General features: G+C 39.5%; 1 protein-coding gene across 4 annotated transcripts in view; it reads right to left on the bottom strand.

Annotated features, from left to right (window-relative positions):
- ULK2 (unc-51 like autophagy activating kinase 2) overlaps window positions 1-17,231 on the bottom strand; it is a 55,131-nt gene that overhangs the window by 27,006 nt on the left and 10,894 nt on the right. For 3 of the 4 annotated variants that reach the window (XM_037880196.2, XM_037880194.2, XM_043531057.1), the window contains 7 exons: window positions 10,400-10,432; window positions 9,935-9,971; window positions 7,208-7,381; window positions 5,760-5,833; window positions 4,509-4,610; window positions 4,051-4,109; window positions 2,538-2,620 (listed from right to left, as the gene is read on the bottom strand). In XM_037880196.2, coding sequence (XP_037736124.1) covers window positions 2,538-2,620; window positions 4,051-4,109; window positions 4,509-4,610; window positions 5,760-5,833; window positions 7,208-7,381; window positions 9,935-9,971; window positions 10,400-10,432 — 562 coding nt within the window. The remainder of the gene's footprint in view (window positions 1-2,537; window positions 2,621-4,050; window positions 4,110-4,508; window positions 4,611-5,759; window positions 5,834-7,207; window positions 7,382-9,934; window positions 9,972-10,399; window positions 10,433-17,231) is intronic. The other variant, XM_037880195.2, reaches the window with a different exon arrangement.

Below are 17,231 nucleotides of genomic sequence, written 5' to 3'. Positions count from 1 at the left end.
CTAGATCTTTGTGAGCTTACAATTTGCTTAGAACAATTAAGGAGGAAAAAAACAAACAATGCTGTTCACTAGACTTAAGCAAATCTCTCTTTCTGCAACAGCACGATACAAGGAAGTGAGCATAGTTGCATAACACTGGCAATCTAATGATTAACTTTATCTGAGGATGAGGTGTTCTTGAGGTTGGGCACAACACCTGCTGTTCCAATCTGTTCTTTTGTGATAGGCAGGATTTCAAATGCCATTTATATTTTAGCAAAACACAAGCAATTCAAATGATCACTCTTCATTTGTTTACGAATCATTGCTGCCATATTTAATGCACTCCCCTTTAAAGTCCTTTCTTGGCTGTCAGTGAGCTAAGGCCCCCCCACCTCCCCTGCCAAGTGAAGCACACACTACAACAGGGCTTCCCTTGCTGATATCAGATGGCCCCCAAAAAACCCAAATCAAAAGTAAGGCGTTAGGTGACAGCTAAGTTATATGTTCACTTTGGCTAGTACTGTTTGCATTTCATTAATCAATTCAATAACTCATCTGTATCAGATTGGGAAGAAGATTTACTACTTTGTGCTGTAGATTAGTTGTGCATTATTACTTATTAGTATCAGAAAAATCAGCATCTGTGATGTGTTGACTTCTCTCTTAACCCATGTAAGTTTACAAATCAACTTCTTCTGCAACAGTCAATATGGTATGTGGTATTTTATCCACATTTTGCTCAGGGCCTGATTCTGCAGAACTTCCTACTAAGGGCAGCACTTACTATGAATACTGTTGCTGATTTCAACAAAACTAATCGCTGTAGTAAAAAACTGCAGGATCAGGCACTTAGCTATTCTGTTATTGATTTTTTGGTCTGAATTAAGTAAAATGCTTTTTTATTTTTTGAGATATCTTGCCAGAACTCCGATAGCGGAACATAGCAAGAATTAAAAATATTCTTATATGAAGAAAGCCTTAAGAATCTAGTGAAGAATTCAAAAGCCTATTGTGAATATTCTCCCCCACTCTCCTCATTGCATATACACAGGAACGACATAGGTCAAATTGTGATTCAACTTCTATATTTGCATAAATGATATATAATACCTAGGCTTGTGTGTGCAGTTAAGTTGTGATCGCACAGTTTCACAAGCAGAATCCACAAAGTTGTATTTATTGTGTAGAAAGCAATCAGCACATAAAGCATTCTGATTTTACAAGCTCACAGCCATGTCTATTACATTTCTGACTGGATTATTTTCTGCTCCTCCTAGGCTTTAACAGTCATTGGTAATTCTCTACTAGCACTAATTCTGATCATAAGAAAAATATACAAATCTGTAAACAAATCATCCCAGGCATAATAGATACTTGGGAACTCGTTCTCTGCCAAATATGAACAAAGCTAGTGTTACATCAGTCTTTCATGCCCCTTCTACATATACACACAGATCATATAGATGTGAGCTCAAACCAGACATGATCTATACACCACTGTTAAAACAGAGATGTGTTGACATAGAGCATCATGTATATGCTTTACACGGGAAAGCAAAGGGAGAATCCAATTTTGTGGAAGCTGTTTTTCTCTAATCAAAGTGGTATGGAAAATGTTTTCAGCAAATCTAAAGCCAAAAGAGCACTTTAAAAACAAATTATAAATCACTGTAACATAAAATTTAAGGTATCTCACAATGAAGGCAGCTGTATCCATTCGAAAACAGTATGCAAACCAAACCAGACAGAAAAGCACAGCTCCCCTGCACACAGCTACCATGTGACAGCTGGCCAGCGAGAGATAGAAATCTGGCCTGGCAGAACAAGGGTTTAGTTGGAAACATTCCCCAACAATTACAGATGACAACTAGACATTAGAAAAGAAATGCTATAAATAGTACACCAGCCCACTATTTCAATGCTCCTTTTCTTTTTTAATTAACATTTAAAAGCTTGCAGGTTGTATAAGGTTTGTTCATGTTTAGAATGATTATTTATGAAATTCTGTTTCTTAGAAATAATGAAGGATTACGTAAGCAGAGCATAAGTAGTTGTTTACCACCTAATAAAATATGACTGGCTGCTCCACACCAACTGTTCTTGGGCACGTACCCAACACTGAAGCAAGCAGCAACAAGCAATTTAAAAACAGAAGTTGCCCACTCTCAGATATTTGTTTTCTATCTACTGTCACTTTTCCCTTGACTGCAACAAATTAACACTGGAGAAAAAGACCACAATTGAAAGTGATCAGTGACACCAATCTACATTTAATAACTGGTCGTAAAAACAACCCAATCAAAGTCATAGATATAGATTTGTTTTCATATGGACATGAAGACATTCCTGCTAGGTGACTGTGATGTTAATTATCTAATGATTTGTGGATGAATATCCTGTGTCCTCTGAGATGAGTGAGGGGAAAAAATATTTCACCTGTGTCTACATCCAATTAAATCAGATGACTGGAAAATTATACTGAATCTGTACATAAACAACAGGGTTAACAGAGAAAGTAAAAAGCCCCTGGAAATGTTTATGAAAAAATTACATACCGAAGTCCATTCTATCTTTTTGGTTTCTCTGAAGTAAACCCAACAGCAGGTCAGCCAGATATGCTGATGTTTCCCTAGGAATACTATATACACAAAGAGAAAGAGAATCAAATATGCATTAATTTCTATTAATATTACATTCCTACCCAGAAAGCTAACATTCTGGAATAATACTGCATCTTCACAACAAATGCTTGACTGCCTTACACAGGATACACATTTGGACTCAGGTATTGATTTGGCATTTTGTCGTCTGCCTTGGGCAGTGAAAGGATGGTACACGTGCCACAGACATTACATTACTCCCAAGTCAACACAGCAACATTAAATATCAATTCCTACTGGATCCAGGCATCACAAAGGAAAGTGGGGTGGCTAACTCATACAATTGTCAAGAGGGAAATAGTGGCCCCAGAACCAAGGTTGTAAGAACTCAGCTGGTCAGTAATTAAAGCCAGGCATAAGGGGAATTCATACTTGATAAGCCTGGAGTAAACCAACTAAGACTTCTAATTTCAATTTATCAAGATAAACCCATTCCCCTCTCCCCAATATTCTCCTGATTATTCACATTTCTGAGTGGAGTTTTCAACTCCACGACCAGACTTGTGAAGAGACTCCCCCTTCAAATATAGATTTGGGAGAGGCTCCGCCTTTAGAGGTCTTTGGATGAGAACTATACAGTTGGGCCATGTTTTTCAGAAACGACTAGTGATTTAGGACACCTCACCTTGAGAGCCCAACTTGAGGCACTTGAAAGGGAGTAGTGCTCCAAACTTTCAGAAAAACAGGCCCCTTTAATAGGTCTTCAGTGGGGCACCCAAGAACTAAGGCACCCAAAAATCACTAGTTACCTCTGAAACTCCGCCTTGATCTCTGGAAGACTGTCAAATATACACCAGTAGCTAATAAGTGCCTTATTGTATGTTAGTAGGGAAGACACCCTTTGATTTGGTATTTTGATGCTACAGTGCAGACAACAAAAACAAATGAAAAACAAAATAAAGCCAAGATGAAGAACTTCACAATGTCATGCTCTGAAACAGTTCCCAAACCAGCATATAGTCCCTGTTTGTCTCCATGATTTATATAGCAAACCTGCTTTAAAAAAAAAACAAAAACAAAACACACCCAACTGTTGTCTGTCAGCCCTGCAAACTGAAGCTGAGATCTGAGAGTCAAGCTGGGTGCTCTCTCTGGTTTGTTCATCAGTAAAAGACTTCGCAAATGGAACTTAATTAACAATTCTGCTGATAGACCACACCCAGAAGAATCTAACTTGCTCGCCCACAGCTGTATTGGCTCTGCAGAGCCAACAGGAGTAGTAAAAACATATTTGTCACTGAAGTCAGTAGATATGATTTGACAGGCACATACAGCAGATGTGTTGGGTGAGGTGGTTCCATCTTTATATAGTCACTCTGGGAAATCATAACTGTATTTTAAAAGAGATGTAACCATCCAAATCACTTGATTTCCATAGATATAAAATTACTACACAAAATATACATACCTAGGAATCAGATTCCTGTTTTTTTCATAAAACATTCTCAAGTCTTGAGGACTATTGGCCTGTCAAATAAAAATGTGAATTTGTTTAAAAACCTCACTTCAGCAGAGAGAATAGCCTTCCCACGTGTTTATGCACATGCACACAAAAAAGGAGACTTGGACAGTTCAAGTGGATACGTGGAAAGAGGCTTACAGTACCGTAAGGGAGATATGAGCTCAGAACTAACTTTACTGAGCATCCTTGGGCACATGCATCCCAGACTTCACATTCAGATCTCAAAAGGACTGAGTGTGAGCCACCCTTCTCTTCTGAGTATGCACAGCCATCTGGTCCTTGAAACAGTATCAACAACGTACTATGACGACATTATGCATCCTCATGGCTGGCTGCAATACCACAGCTGCTTCTGTCAGATGAAAATGACCAATCAAATGAGAGGCTGGGAAAATAAATCTTACCTGAAAAGGTGGCTTCCCAACAAGACACTGATAAATCACAGTTCCTATACTCCACAGGTCTGCCTTGGCATCATAGTGTTGCGACATAATAACCTCAGGAGCCTGGAAAACACAGGAAAGTTACAGAAGGGATTATGAAAAACTGGCAGCCACAATGGTACAAATCAAATAGTTAATATTTATCTCACTGCAGCAGGATCAGAACACAAATCAAACTGCAGTAATAGAAGGTCCAGTTTACTGCAACAAGGTCAATATTTTGATAAGATAAAATTTAACATTTTAGTCTGTATCACTGTATGACTTCAGACACCAGACTGTTTACTTTTTAAACTCTGAACACCTGCATTCTTGGAGAAAAAATGTAAATCTTGGTGCTATTAATATAGGAAAAGGAGGCAATCTGAATGCATGGAGATATGCCAAATGTTTAATACCTCATTCTTATACAGTGCTTTTTCATCAGCAGATCTCAAGTGCTTTAGAAAGAAAGCAGTAAGTATCATCACTGCCATTGTACAGATGGGGAAACAGAGGAACCTATAGGTGAAATGACTTTTCCAAGGTTACCCCACAGGCTAGTGGCAGAGCTGAAAATAGAATTCAGGGCTCCTGAGTCCCTGTCCAATACTTTATCAACTAGGCCACACTGCCTCAGAAAGACAAAAGGTAATTAAAGTGAAATTGCTATCTGGAGTTATGAGTATGAAGGGAGAATACATAAATGCCATTTTCATTCCAACTACTGAAATAACTGTTCGTTTGCTCCCAGTCTTCTTCCAGTGTTTGCATTCTAGCCATTTTCCCTTTCTCCCACTCTTATTCCACGGAAACTGGGAATCAGGCAATGCCCTACTTCAGAAGACAATGCCAGCAAGTACAAAAGCAACTAGTATGCAAGCTTACGGATTACTTTCTAGTGCATCAAGAAGTATGCAAGAACCAACATGTCTCATAATCCATAATATCAACACAGATACCAAGGCTTATTTTAATTTACCAGAATATTTCTTCACCGCACTGCTAAAGAAATGCTCGGTTTTCCCCTCTTTCCCTCTCATTTTAACAGTCATGACCTCCAGGTCTCAGAACAGCATATGCTGAAGAAATAGTGGAAAGGTAAACTGTATGCTCCCCTTATCATCCTCATTAAATAGCACACACTCGCCTGTCTCTAAATGGCAAACCCTATTTCTTTGATAACAGAATATGTATCAAATACAGGATGTAGTTTAAAATACCATCACTCACCATATACATAGGGGACCCACACAAAGTGGCAGCCATCATGTTACTATGCAGGTAACGAGCAAAACCAAAATCAGCTGTTTAAAGAAACACACGTCATTGAAAAGAAAAATAATGCTTAAACCTATGCACTCTATAATGGATTTAATCTTTCGTTATCTGCTGTAATCACCAGTTAAGAGTGAAAAGTAAGTGCAGTATTATCATAAAATGCCAGCTTAGTGGAGTAGCAGAAGGCTGTGTATAAACTCGAAGAGAAGCAAACAGGAACAATGCACCAGCCTCCTTAACAGCAAGCCAAGAAACAGCAACAGCATCATTTGTACAAATTGCTACTCAGCCAATTCTCCAGCTGCAGAGTACGCTGTTTGGCGTCAGTAGGAAAGGATTAAAGTCAGTAGCTAAATATAAATGGTTCATTAAGAGTGATAGATACACGTCTGCTTAATTAAAATCACATCAGGTAAAAGTTTGGAAATTTAAATTTCAGATGCCTGAACCTTTCTGCAAAAACAAAAAGGTTGGAGAATTGTCAAATATGGTGGCAAGGGGAGGAATTTTGCCTTTTCTATACTGATTAGAAGACAGGAATGAATTTATTGGAATGGGTCATATCCTAAACAGGTATCTCATTTTTCAACAACAGAATGCATCATAAAAGAAACAAATTAAATACAAAATGTCTGTTTCAATGGAAACTCACTGCCCTAATTCATCGAGATAGAACATTTTCAGAAATTCAGTCAGGGTAAGGTCAGTACAGAACAGTTCATATCCCATGTCAATTACAATGCCAAACTCTTTCCTACCAAAAATATACCAAAAACTAAATCTAGAATCTTTTTAAAGAGAAGTCTTAAGAGTCCTATCGCCACAAGCACATTCTGAATTATAAACAAACTGCCGATTCAGACACATTCTGAAATGGACTAAAAATTAAGCAAGTTTTTAAAACTACAGCAAACCAAAGATTCATGTTCTCCCAATTAAAATAGTTTAATATTAGAACCATTAGTCAGCATGATTTTATAATTGTTTCTTCAGGATACCTGTTTGATCAAATTTAACCAAAAAGTTCATTATAATTAAAATTTCTTAATACTGGGGACCCTTCTGATAGCATAGACTTCTATTCTCCAAGTTTGTGTGATTTGCAGCAATTTAAATGAACAAACTCCTAAGGCAGAACCTTTCATTCTACTGCACTATAAAGTCGCAATTGAGTGGATTTCACTGTATTTGAAAAAAGAACAGGAGTACTTGTGGCACCTTAGAGGCTAACAAATTTATTAGAGCATACATTTTCGTGGGCTGTAGCTTATGCTCTAATAAATTTGTTAGTCTGTAAGGTGCCACAAGTACTCCTGTTCTTTGTGTGGATACAGACTAACACGGCTGCTACTCTGAAAACTGTATTTGAAGTTTATCTTTTAAGGAGAAAAAGAATTTACCTATTTTGATTCGTATGCCACTGACGCTTGACTTCCTACGACTTGCGTAAGACAACAAGATGTTCTGTGGTTTAAGATCTCTATGAATTATTCCCTTACTATGTAGGATACGCATAGCGGCTGCAATCTGCTGGAGGAAAACTCGGATGGTGTCTTCACTAAGTGTTCCTTTAGCTGAAAATACATATATTTAAACACATGATAAAGTAAACACCACCTGTATTTATCTTGAGCAAAACGGAATAAATGTAACACCACTGAGCTGCACTGAAAGTCTGAAAGAAAGCCAAACAAGTCACATTCCTGCATTCAATTAATAACAATGGTATTTTAAAGTTTTTCTATAAATGCATAATCCCCAATTACACATTCAATATGCATTTCCACAGCTTAACTACTAGTGATATTTTTGAGTTATCTGTATTTACAGTAGTCTACTCAGCTTTGTGGCATTTTGATTGTAAAGCTTGTCATCATCACTGCGGAATGCTGTTCTGAACCATCTAAAAACTACAGAACTACAGGAGGCAAGCAACAGGAAAACAGTTTACTAAACATTTACTTAGAATTGCACAAGTATAAAAGGTGTGCAAGACCATGCTGTCAATATTAAACCCTAAATCTGTTCTCTCTTTTAATTAAGTTACATTCCATATAAGTAGCTAAAGTATGCTGGAAATAACATTCATATACGACAGCTGTGCTTCAAAGAAAATAAACTAAAATTTTTTTGTATAGCTCTCAGAAAGATGTTAGATGACTTGTGCAGGAACATACCATGCAGTATGAGAAAATATGTAGCTTTTAAAAAAAAACCCTAAACTTATGGTCCGATCCAACTCTCCTTGAAGTCAACTGGAGTCTTTCCAATGATTTCAATGGAAGCTAGATCAGGCCCTTACTATACATAGATGCAGTAACAGCAGCTGTTAGTAAACAAAAATCCATTCCACACAAAAAGATAAATAAAGAATGTGATAAAGATGATACAAAAATGTTACTTTCCAGGGAAGGATGATTTATTTCTCCCCAAAGAGAAAACTTTTTAAAAGATGTTTTTAAAAAATGAACTCATGTCATGATTCTGAAACTTGTGTCATCACCCTAAGCAGAGGCATGCAAGAAGGTGAAATCTCTGCCTAGTAAAACAAAAGTGCTTTTTCACAAAGCCTCATTATCCAAGTAATTCAGCAAATTTCTAGAAGCAATTCCTAGAAAAGGGAGTGGGGAAGAATCAAAACAAGGTCAGCAGCACCACAGAATCAGATTTAGAATATAATCTGACAAAAATTTGCACCATGTTACCGAAGTGTTAGATTAGAACTTTTCTTCTTTCAGCTCTACAAATAATGGAATGTTTTAAATTCAACTGTTTCAGGATAGGGACAAAGGCATGACTTAGACCAGCTGTGCATGGACAGAACTCTTATAGATTGATCACTTATTTTATTAGCTTTTGGTAGAGTTAGCATTAAAAGAAACATTTACAATGGCTAAAAGACATAACTTTTATACAAATGCAAAACCTGAAGCTGTAAGGAGAAATAAGAATTTGGTTTCCAAATTCTTGGAGAGGTGTGTTATAACATAAATATAATAGTTGGAATACTTCTTCCACTAGATTTAAGAACAGCTACTGAACATAAACAGAGCTATACTGGGTCAAGATCAATGGTCCATCTAGCCCAGTATCCTGTTTTCCAACTGTGGCCAATGCCAGGTGCTTCAGAGGGAATGAAAAGAAGAGGAAATCATCCAGTGATCCATCCTGTTTTCCACTCCCAGCTCCTAGAAATTAGAGACTAAGGACATCCCTGACCTTCGTAGCTAATAACCATTGACGGACCTATCCTCCATGAACTTTAACTAATTCTTTTTTGAACCCTGTTATAGTTTTGGCCACCACAACATCCTCTGGCAATGAGTTCCACAGGTTGACTGTGTGTTGTGTGAAGAAATACTTCCTTTTGTTTGTTTTAAAGCTGCTGCCTATTAATTTCAATGGGATTTTTCACTGGAAAGACTATACAGTAGAAACAGATGGTGGCAGTGTAAGTTTATATCAGAAAGTGGAGCAACTGATGGGAATTCGTTGGGTACATACAGTGATCTATGTTGCTAACCAAAAAACCATAACCTCCTGACCCAACATTAATAGTAAGTTTCACCATCTTAAAGCACGTTCTCCTAATTCAGCCATATAGGAGCTCAAATCTCTGACTTCCTATGTGCTTGGGCATCACAGAAACGTAAATATCCTGGTACTTAACCAGAAACAGTAAACTGCATTGCCCTCACATACAGGATTGCAACAGGGTTTCCCATTGCTTTCTGTCCTGGGGAGTCATGAATGCTAAGTAAGAATAAACCAAAAAGGAAAGAAAGTCCCCAAAACATAGCCTCATTAAATCCTTCTCAAGGCACAAGCACCTCCTTACACTTGGAAACTGAGTTAATTAAATTGGGTGCAATCTATCTAGAATTTATTTCAAACAGAAATCACTTAACATATTCAACATTAGCTGCTTTACTGTAATAGTGAAATTTGGAAAGCAGGACATTCAATGACCACATTCAGTGTCGACAGTGATGACATTACATTAGAGATATTACACAAATAAAATATCTACATCAGAAGCAAAAAAGGAATACTGATGGATTTTACAACTGTAGACTACAGTGTTTAGCATGACAGTATACAAATAGAGAAACATGGTAATCAAATACCTTGCAAGTAATCTGCCAAGTCTCCACCATTGCAATACTGTTGAAAAAAAGGAAAGGCTGGTACTCAAAATGTAGATGTCTGAATGTTCACTCCATTTATTAGATGTTCATTTTCATTTCTTATATGTTTTTTCCTAATAAAATCTAGAAAATCTTTTCCATCTGTTTGACTTTATTATTATTTTTGTCAATTATTCATAGTTATTAATTCTGGTGTGTAATGGAAACATTCCATTAAGAATTATGGTATTGTGAACAGAAACACTGCATAATTTATAGAACACACAATTATTGCCATCTTGAACAATGCATATGAAATTAATGATCCAGCTTTCAGATTTACAAATTTCAGCCGGCCAAGGTTATATTGCAGCTATATCTGCTTAGTCAATACATTTTTATAGCACTTTTGTAAATTAAGACTAATTCAAATCCAGTTAAACAGAAACATACACAAACACATACCTCCATTACCAAGAAGACAGAGTTGGGCATTTCCTGAAAGAAAAGCACAATAGATCTTATTTAGGGAGATGACAAGATAGGGCCTTCAAAACAAAAAACAAAACAAAAAACTCTTACCCTAACCAAATGTAGTATTAGATTATCAATTAAATGAAATGATCTTACTCAAAACCATTAAATTTTAGTGTAATAACTGATGTTCCTAAGTCTTCATACAACAGTCATTAAGATTTTACGTTTAAAAGTGTGTATTAGTTCTCATGAAGATTGCCAGACAAATAATCAAAGAATCTCTAGCCATACAAAATACACGGCGAAGAGAGCAACAGTGTGAGTGTCATTCACACATTGTCCCTTTAACCTTCATACCTATTCAGTATCTCAGCCAACGCTACATTAATAAAGGGCCAATCAGGTATCCCCCCATATTTGGCCACCTCTTCAACTGGACACCAGTCCAACCAATCAGCCATTAGATGATATCTGTTGGTTTTTAACATCCTGGCTCAAATTTGAACTAGTGGCCACAGCAAAAGGCTGTTTAAGATTTTCCAGAGCCAGCCAATCCCCTGTAAGAGAGATTTCAAAGTAAGGTTCCCTGCTCCTTGGCCAAACAAGCATTGATCCTGCCACTTGAAAAACTGAAGGTCAATCAAAAAAATCACACATCAGTTTGCCAAATGCCTGGAATAAACTGGATACCCGAACGTATTATCAGACTTCCAGGGTACTTAATCCAGGCTCCTTGTATACTTCTAGAAATTATCTTCCCAATGAGTCATTGGCTGAGGCATGCTCCAGACATGGATTTAAGCATCTGACGGCAAGGCTGCAATTTGATATGGCAGCCCTAGTGAGATTTTCCAAGCTTCTGACCTCTTCCAACTCATTTGGAACTGGGACTCCCAGTCTGATAATAGGGTAAGAGTTATTCAAAGGCTGATTAGCTAACCCCCAACTGTAAACTGCAACCTTTCCTGCTTTTTAGGGTGGAAATAAGAACATGGACTTTTTATGCACCAAAGATTCTTTTTTAACCTAAGAGAAAGTCTATTCATCTGTACCAACACAAATTGTATGTATTGGTAACAATGTGCTGCAGCGCTCAGATTTCTATATTGATTCATTTTCAATTTTCTAACATATGCCTATAGTGCCACAGGTGTTCCATGGCATTTATATACAGTCAAAACTCAGTCTCAGAGTTTGCATTCTGACTGGGTAGCAGTAGACAGAATGCATGAGGAGTCAGAGGGAGCTAGGAGGAGATAACAAGTGAGAAGGAGAAAAGAACACACAAAATAAAGTTATGGTTCTTTTTAAGTGGGACAGTACATTCAATCCCTATACAATAGAACTAAAGTTAACATAAGAGTGGTGGTGGTTGGAAAATGTGTTGGAAGAGATGGTTTTTGAGGAGTTTGAAGGAGGAGAGGGAGGTACCATACCATACAGGATAAGGGACATTCCACATTTGGAAGCAGAATTATACACAGTTTGCCTGTATGTATACTAGTGACAAAAGAAGTCCGAAGGGGCACTATACAGCAAAACAGCAGCTGTGAAATTAGTCACTTTTTGATGCTTATATTTAAAGTCTTCACACATTTTGAATCTGAGCATGCTGTCAAGAACTTCTATGAAACGATGAAGTGATTTTTCAGGTGTTCACAGACACCTGGTAAACACTTGATTGTACACTGAACTCTCAGCAAAAAAGTATTTAAAAAATTGTGCTTTGATGTGCTATGTCAGAACCTGATCCAAAGCCCAATACAGTCAGCGGGAGCATTCCCAGTGACTTCAACGAGCACTGGATCAGATCCAGAGCAAGGAAGCTGACTTGCCTAAGTCTGACAATCAAAAAGTACAGTACATAACCTCTTATGGGTTCGGACTTCTAAATTCTACAGGCATTACACAAATGAGAGAAAAAAAGATATTCAGCTACTTATATTTTTTAATTACAATAATTTATAATTGCTGGTTTGAAACTGCCAATTACTAAACACAGCACATTTTAACAATTGAAAGCCAAACCAAGTTTGGGGTGGATTGCTTAATGCTGAAAATTTGTATTCCTGTGTTTGAGAACAAAATACAGTAAAGCTGTTCCTACAGTAAAGAGCCCAGGCATTTCAGCTGGTATCATGAACTACAAGACTGAAAAATGAAAGCTTACATAAAAGCGCTGAACACATCAAATTACTGTCAAGTAGTATTAGCATTCTAATTCCTGGAATCTGTTTTCTAAAAAGATCCTAATTTCTATTCACTTGCAAGAATAAGTTACATTTAAGATGAACTAGGTAGTTTAATGTTTGTTCAACACAGAGGTAGTCCAATTAACCTTTTGGAAGTGTTCATGTTAGCCACCCCCTTTAGCTGTGCATAAAGGCAATCAAGGTGCTCTTTCTCCAACTCAGAACATTGAAAGCATTACAGATTTGTTTGCATCTTGAAGCAAGTTTCTTGGAAAGTTAATCAAGTCTGTTGGAACTAAGGGCTAACTCCCACCAACAAACAACCAACACTGAAGCAGCGGTAGATCAAATTACAGGAAGTTCCTGTTTGTTTTGTTTCTTGGAGCATGTGTCCTCTACAAACCACAAAGTATATTGCCTGCCTGGAAAAAACAAAGTCAGATAAACATGTACATTAGGGTTGCAGGCATCCAGTTTTCGAACAGAACGCCCGGTTGAAAAGGGACCCTTACGGCTCTGGTCACCATCACTGACCAGGCCACTAAAAGTCAGGTTGGCGACGCAGCGGGGCTAAGGCAGGCTCCCTGCCTGCCCTGGCTCAACACAGCTCCTGGAAGCAGCCGGCATGTCTGGCTCCTAGACACAGGGGTGGCCACGGGGGCTCAGCGTGCTGCCCTAGCCTCGAGCACCGGCTTTGCAGCTTCTATTGGCCAGGAACTGCGGCCAATGGGAGCTGCGGGGGCGGCGCCTGCGGGCAGCATACAGAGCTATCTGGCTGTGCTTCCACCTAGGAGCCGGAGAAGGGACATGTCGCCACTTCTGGGAGCTGCGCGGCACAAGGGCAACCAGGGAGCCTGCCTCAGCCCTGCTGCACCGCTCGGCCAGAGCCCGCACCCTGAACCCCCTCCCGCACCCCAACCCCTTGCCCCAGGTCAGAACCCCCTCCTGCACCCTAACTCTCTCCCAGAGCCTGCATCCCAACCCTCTGTCCCAGCACTGAAACCTCTCCTGTACCCCATACCCCTCAACCCTGGCCCCACCCCCCCAGCTGGAGCCCACACCCCCACCCCAGTCCCGAGTCCCCTCCTGCACACCAAACCCCTTGGCCCCAGCCCAGAGTCCCCTCCTGCACCCCAACCTCCTCATCCTCAGCCCCACCCCAGAGCCTGCAAGCCTAGCTGAAGCCCTCAGCCCCTCCTGCATCCCAACCCAGTGAAAGTGAGTGAGGGTGGGGGAGAGTGAGCGAGGGGGGATGGAGTGAACACGGGTGCAGCCTTGAAGAAGGGGCAGGGCCTCAGGAAGGGGTGGGGAAAGGGGCAGGGCAAGGGTGCTCAGTTTTGTGCAATTAGAAAGTTGGCAACCCTAATGTACATATTTTCTCTTGCTCTAATTAGATGACTGAAAATATTTCATGACAATACAAGCTGTCTTTTTTCTTTGATAGTGGTTCTTGCTGTGTGTCTTCTTAATAAAGTCTTCCAACTAAACCATTCATATTTTCTTCTAGAACTCTCCTGGAGACACCAAACAACATTTAGAATATTCAGAGCACAATGCCTAAATTGCAAACTATCTGCACTAATTAAAGTACTTGTGCATTCCAGTTGATTTCCATCATTCTGACGGATGAAGAATGGGCAAGTACTTAAAGAAAGAGTACTGAAAGCCAGGAGACTTAAGTTCTATTCCTGGCTCTCTCAGACTTGCTGTGCAACCTTCAACAAATCTTTTTTCCCCACCCATAAAAGGGGATCAATGTCACCTCACAGAGGCATGATGAGAACTAATTCATTGTTTGTAAAGTTCTTTGTGTTCTTTGGGTGGAAGACACTAAACAAGTGAAAGTTATAACAAGCTGTGGCACTGGCAGTAATTCCTCTCTTGTGCTTTAACAGGAGTGTAATGTACCTGATTTTCCATAAGATCTCAACTATAGATTTCAGTCAGCAGGTTGAGAGTTTAGGCAGCTGAGGAGCCTGCCATCAGATCATACTCCACTTCAACTCTTGAAATTCTATTTCAATTATCTTACCCTGTTACATAGCAAGTTTTCTCAAGTTCCAATATCTACTCTCCACTGGCAAACAGAATGGTTGGTGCATAGAGCAAAAATATGAACAATCAGAACTGAAGATTTCACATAATTAGCAGCTCAAATTATGCAGTTTTCTTTGTACAAAAATGGTAACTCATGACAGAATCTAACAATCGGCTAATGCTAGTTATTCACCACAGAACTAAAGAGCAAATTTTCCAGAATTCCCTGTGAAGCAATATCCTTTCAACTGAAATTGCTCCCTTCAGAAATAGGAAGCCCTTTAGTTGTCCCATGACAGTGACTGTTCCTTCTCCAAATAAGCAGGAGGAATCTAAAGAGCGGTTAGTTTAATATCACTTAAAAATCAAAGTAAACACTGCAATGCCACAGTTATTTGGACACTCCCCTCAGACAGTTGAGGAGGTGGTTGGTGCCAGAGAGCGCTGGATCAGAAGTACACATTTTTTGTACATAGGAACTTGAGAAAAGTGGGCTGTTTTGTGCAGTTTGCATGACCACTCTTTTCTTCTGCCAGCTGCCCACTCTGAAGGCAGCCCATGTGTCCCTTGGAACCATAGGCGCCGACTTCTGTTAGCGCCAGTGGGTGCTCGACCCCCCTCTGCCCCCCCGTCCCCCCATTCCAACTCCTTCCCCAAAGTCCCCGCCCCAACTCCGCCCCCTCCCTGCCCCTATTCCAACCCCTTCCCCGCCTCCTCCCCTGAGCGCACCACGTTCCCGCTCCTCCCCCCTCCTTCCCAGAACTTGTTACACCGCGAAACAGCTGTTTTGCAGTGGCAAGCACTGGGAGGTAGCCGGAGAAGCGGGGACGCGGCGTGCTCGGGGGGAAGGCAGAGGCGAGGTGGGGCGGGGAGGGGAGCTTGGCTGCCGGTGGATGCAGAGCACCCACTAATTTTTCCCCATGGGTGCTCTAGCCCTGGAGCACCCACAGAGTCAGCACCTATGCTTGTGGCTACTAATACAGTATGGCCAAGGATTTCATTTACTTGTTTCTGGGAAACAGTGACAAGTGGCAATGGATCAAGATTACAAGATCTGTAATATTTCCAATCCCCTCCCCTCCAATAACCCCAGTTAACCTTAACTCAAGCCCCTCACTCCATAGAACCCTATCCAAACATTTAAACACCTAACTGAATTTCCCAATTTTGTCTAAGTTCATCCCTAAATACCAATTCCCAAAATGTTTAAATTTTTAAACCTGTATATCTGAAACTGAAGTCTTAAATGAAGCTTCAACCTGTCTGTGCTCTAGAGTTCAGACAATTTATTTGGAGAGAATCTATATTATTTAAATTAGTGGTCACATTCCCCGACTTGCTCGCCTGAGGGCTTTGTTTACCTTACTTGTAAACATGCTTTCACGGTCTTTGGTCTCACCTTGCTTAATTTATTTTGGAGATTGTCAAGCCTGCAAAACAACCTTCTTTTGCCTGCGACAGACTGGGCTTAGGCACTATCTGCCAAACACATTTTGGGAACATACTTCCAGCATACCTCTGTAGTTCTTTAAACATCCTCCGTGCAGACATCACACAACAATATTAATGACTAGTGTGTTACCAATTTGCACATGACACCTTACACAACACCTTTTAGATACAGATTATGACAACAGCAAGTTGGGGCAATGACTGTGTCAGACCTGATGAAAGTTCTGGTAGGAGGTTCCCTCTGCTAGTTAGTGCTGAGGGGTCCCAAGGTCACAGTACTATTTTTACATTTTAACTTTGTGGGGCAATATTGTTTATTAATATAGCACAATCAAGAGTTATCTTTAACTCTTCCCCAGTGTATTTAAACTCTAACCATTTCAGCATAATCTAATACTTGGATCTTGCCCTACACACTGCGGTTTGTTTTACACCACACTAAGGCTCTAATCCTTCATATGCACCAACTTTTGCTCACCTTGGTGACATGAGTTATTTTCCAAGTTTTTTCATAACTAGTATCCTGACTGCAGATACAAGTTTGGATTAGGTGCTAGAGCACAACAGTAAGATTTAAAATGGGAAAAATACACCAAGATTTTCCATTTACAGGTACACCTGTGTTGTTTCCTACAGTTGTTTAAACAGTTAAACTAGGTTAAACTAGAGCATTCTCCGTAAACCAAGGCAGTTATGTAGCTTTTCCTTAACCACTAGTCCTAGAAAAGGGTGTTTGATGTGTTTTGGCAGCCAAATAAGATAGTTAGTAAGAATCATTACTTCAGATTAACTTTATTAATCCCAGGTTGGTAGCCTTAATCTAGGACAGATTAATCCTTTTCACCAATCAGACGAGTAGATTAAATGTTTCACAAGGAGTTTTCTCCCATCTGGTCAAAAGTCATATCTAGTTCATGTCCTCTAAGTAAAACTTTGCACACTGCTGGCTTTAGGTTGACCAACCACACAGAGCACTAAAGTTTACCTCGAACCCAAACATCTTTCAATGTTCCACCAATACAAGCTCCCTAATACAGAACAGCTGAATTAGCTCACATCACCATCGAAATTCACAATAAATTTCTCTAGTATACGTCTTGTATCAACCATATTTTTGGACAGCATGAAGAATATAAACT

Source organism: Chelonia mydas, chromosome 17, assembly GCF_015237465.2.
Source record: "Chelonia mydas isolate rCheMyd1 chromosome 17, rCheMyd1.pri.v2, whole genome shotgun sequence".
NCBI classification, from domain to species: domain Eukaryota; kingdom Metazoa; phylum Chordata; order Testudines; family Cheloniidae; genus Chelonia; species Chelonia mydas.
The sequence above is the reverse complement of the archived record's forward strand: the minus strand, read 5'-3'. Positions and strand labels throughout refer to the sequence as shown.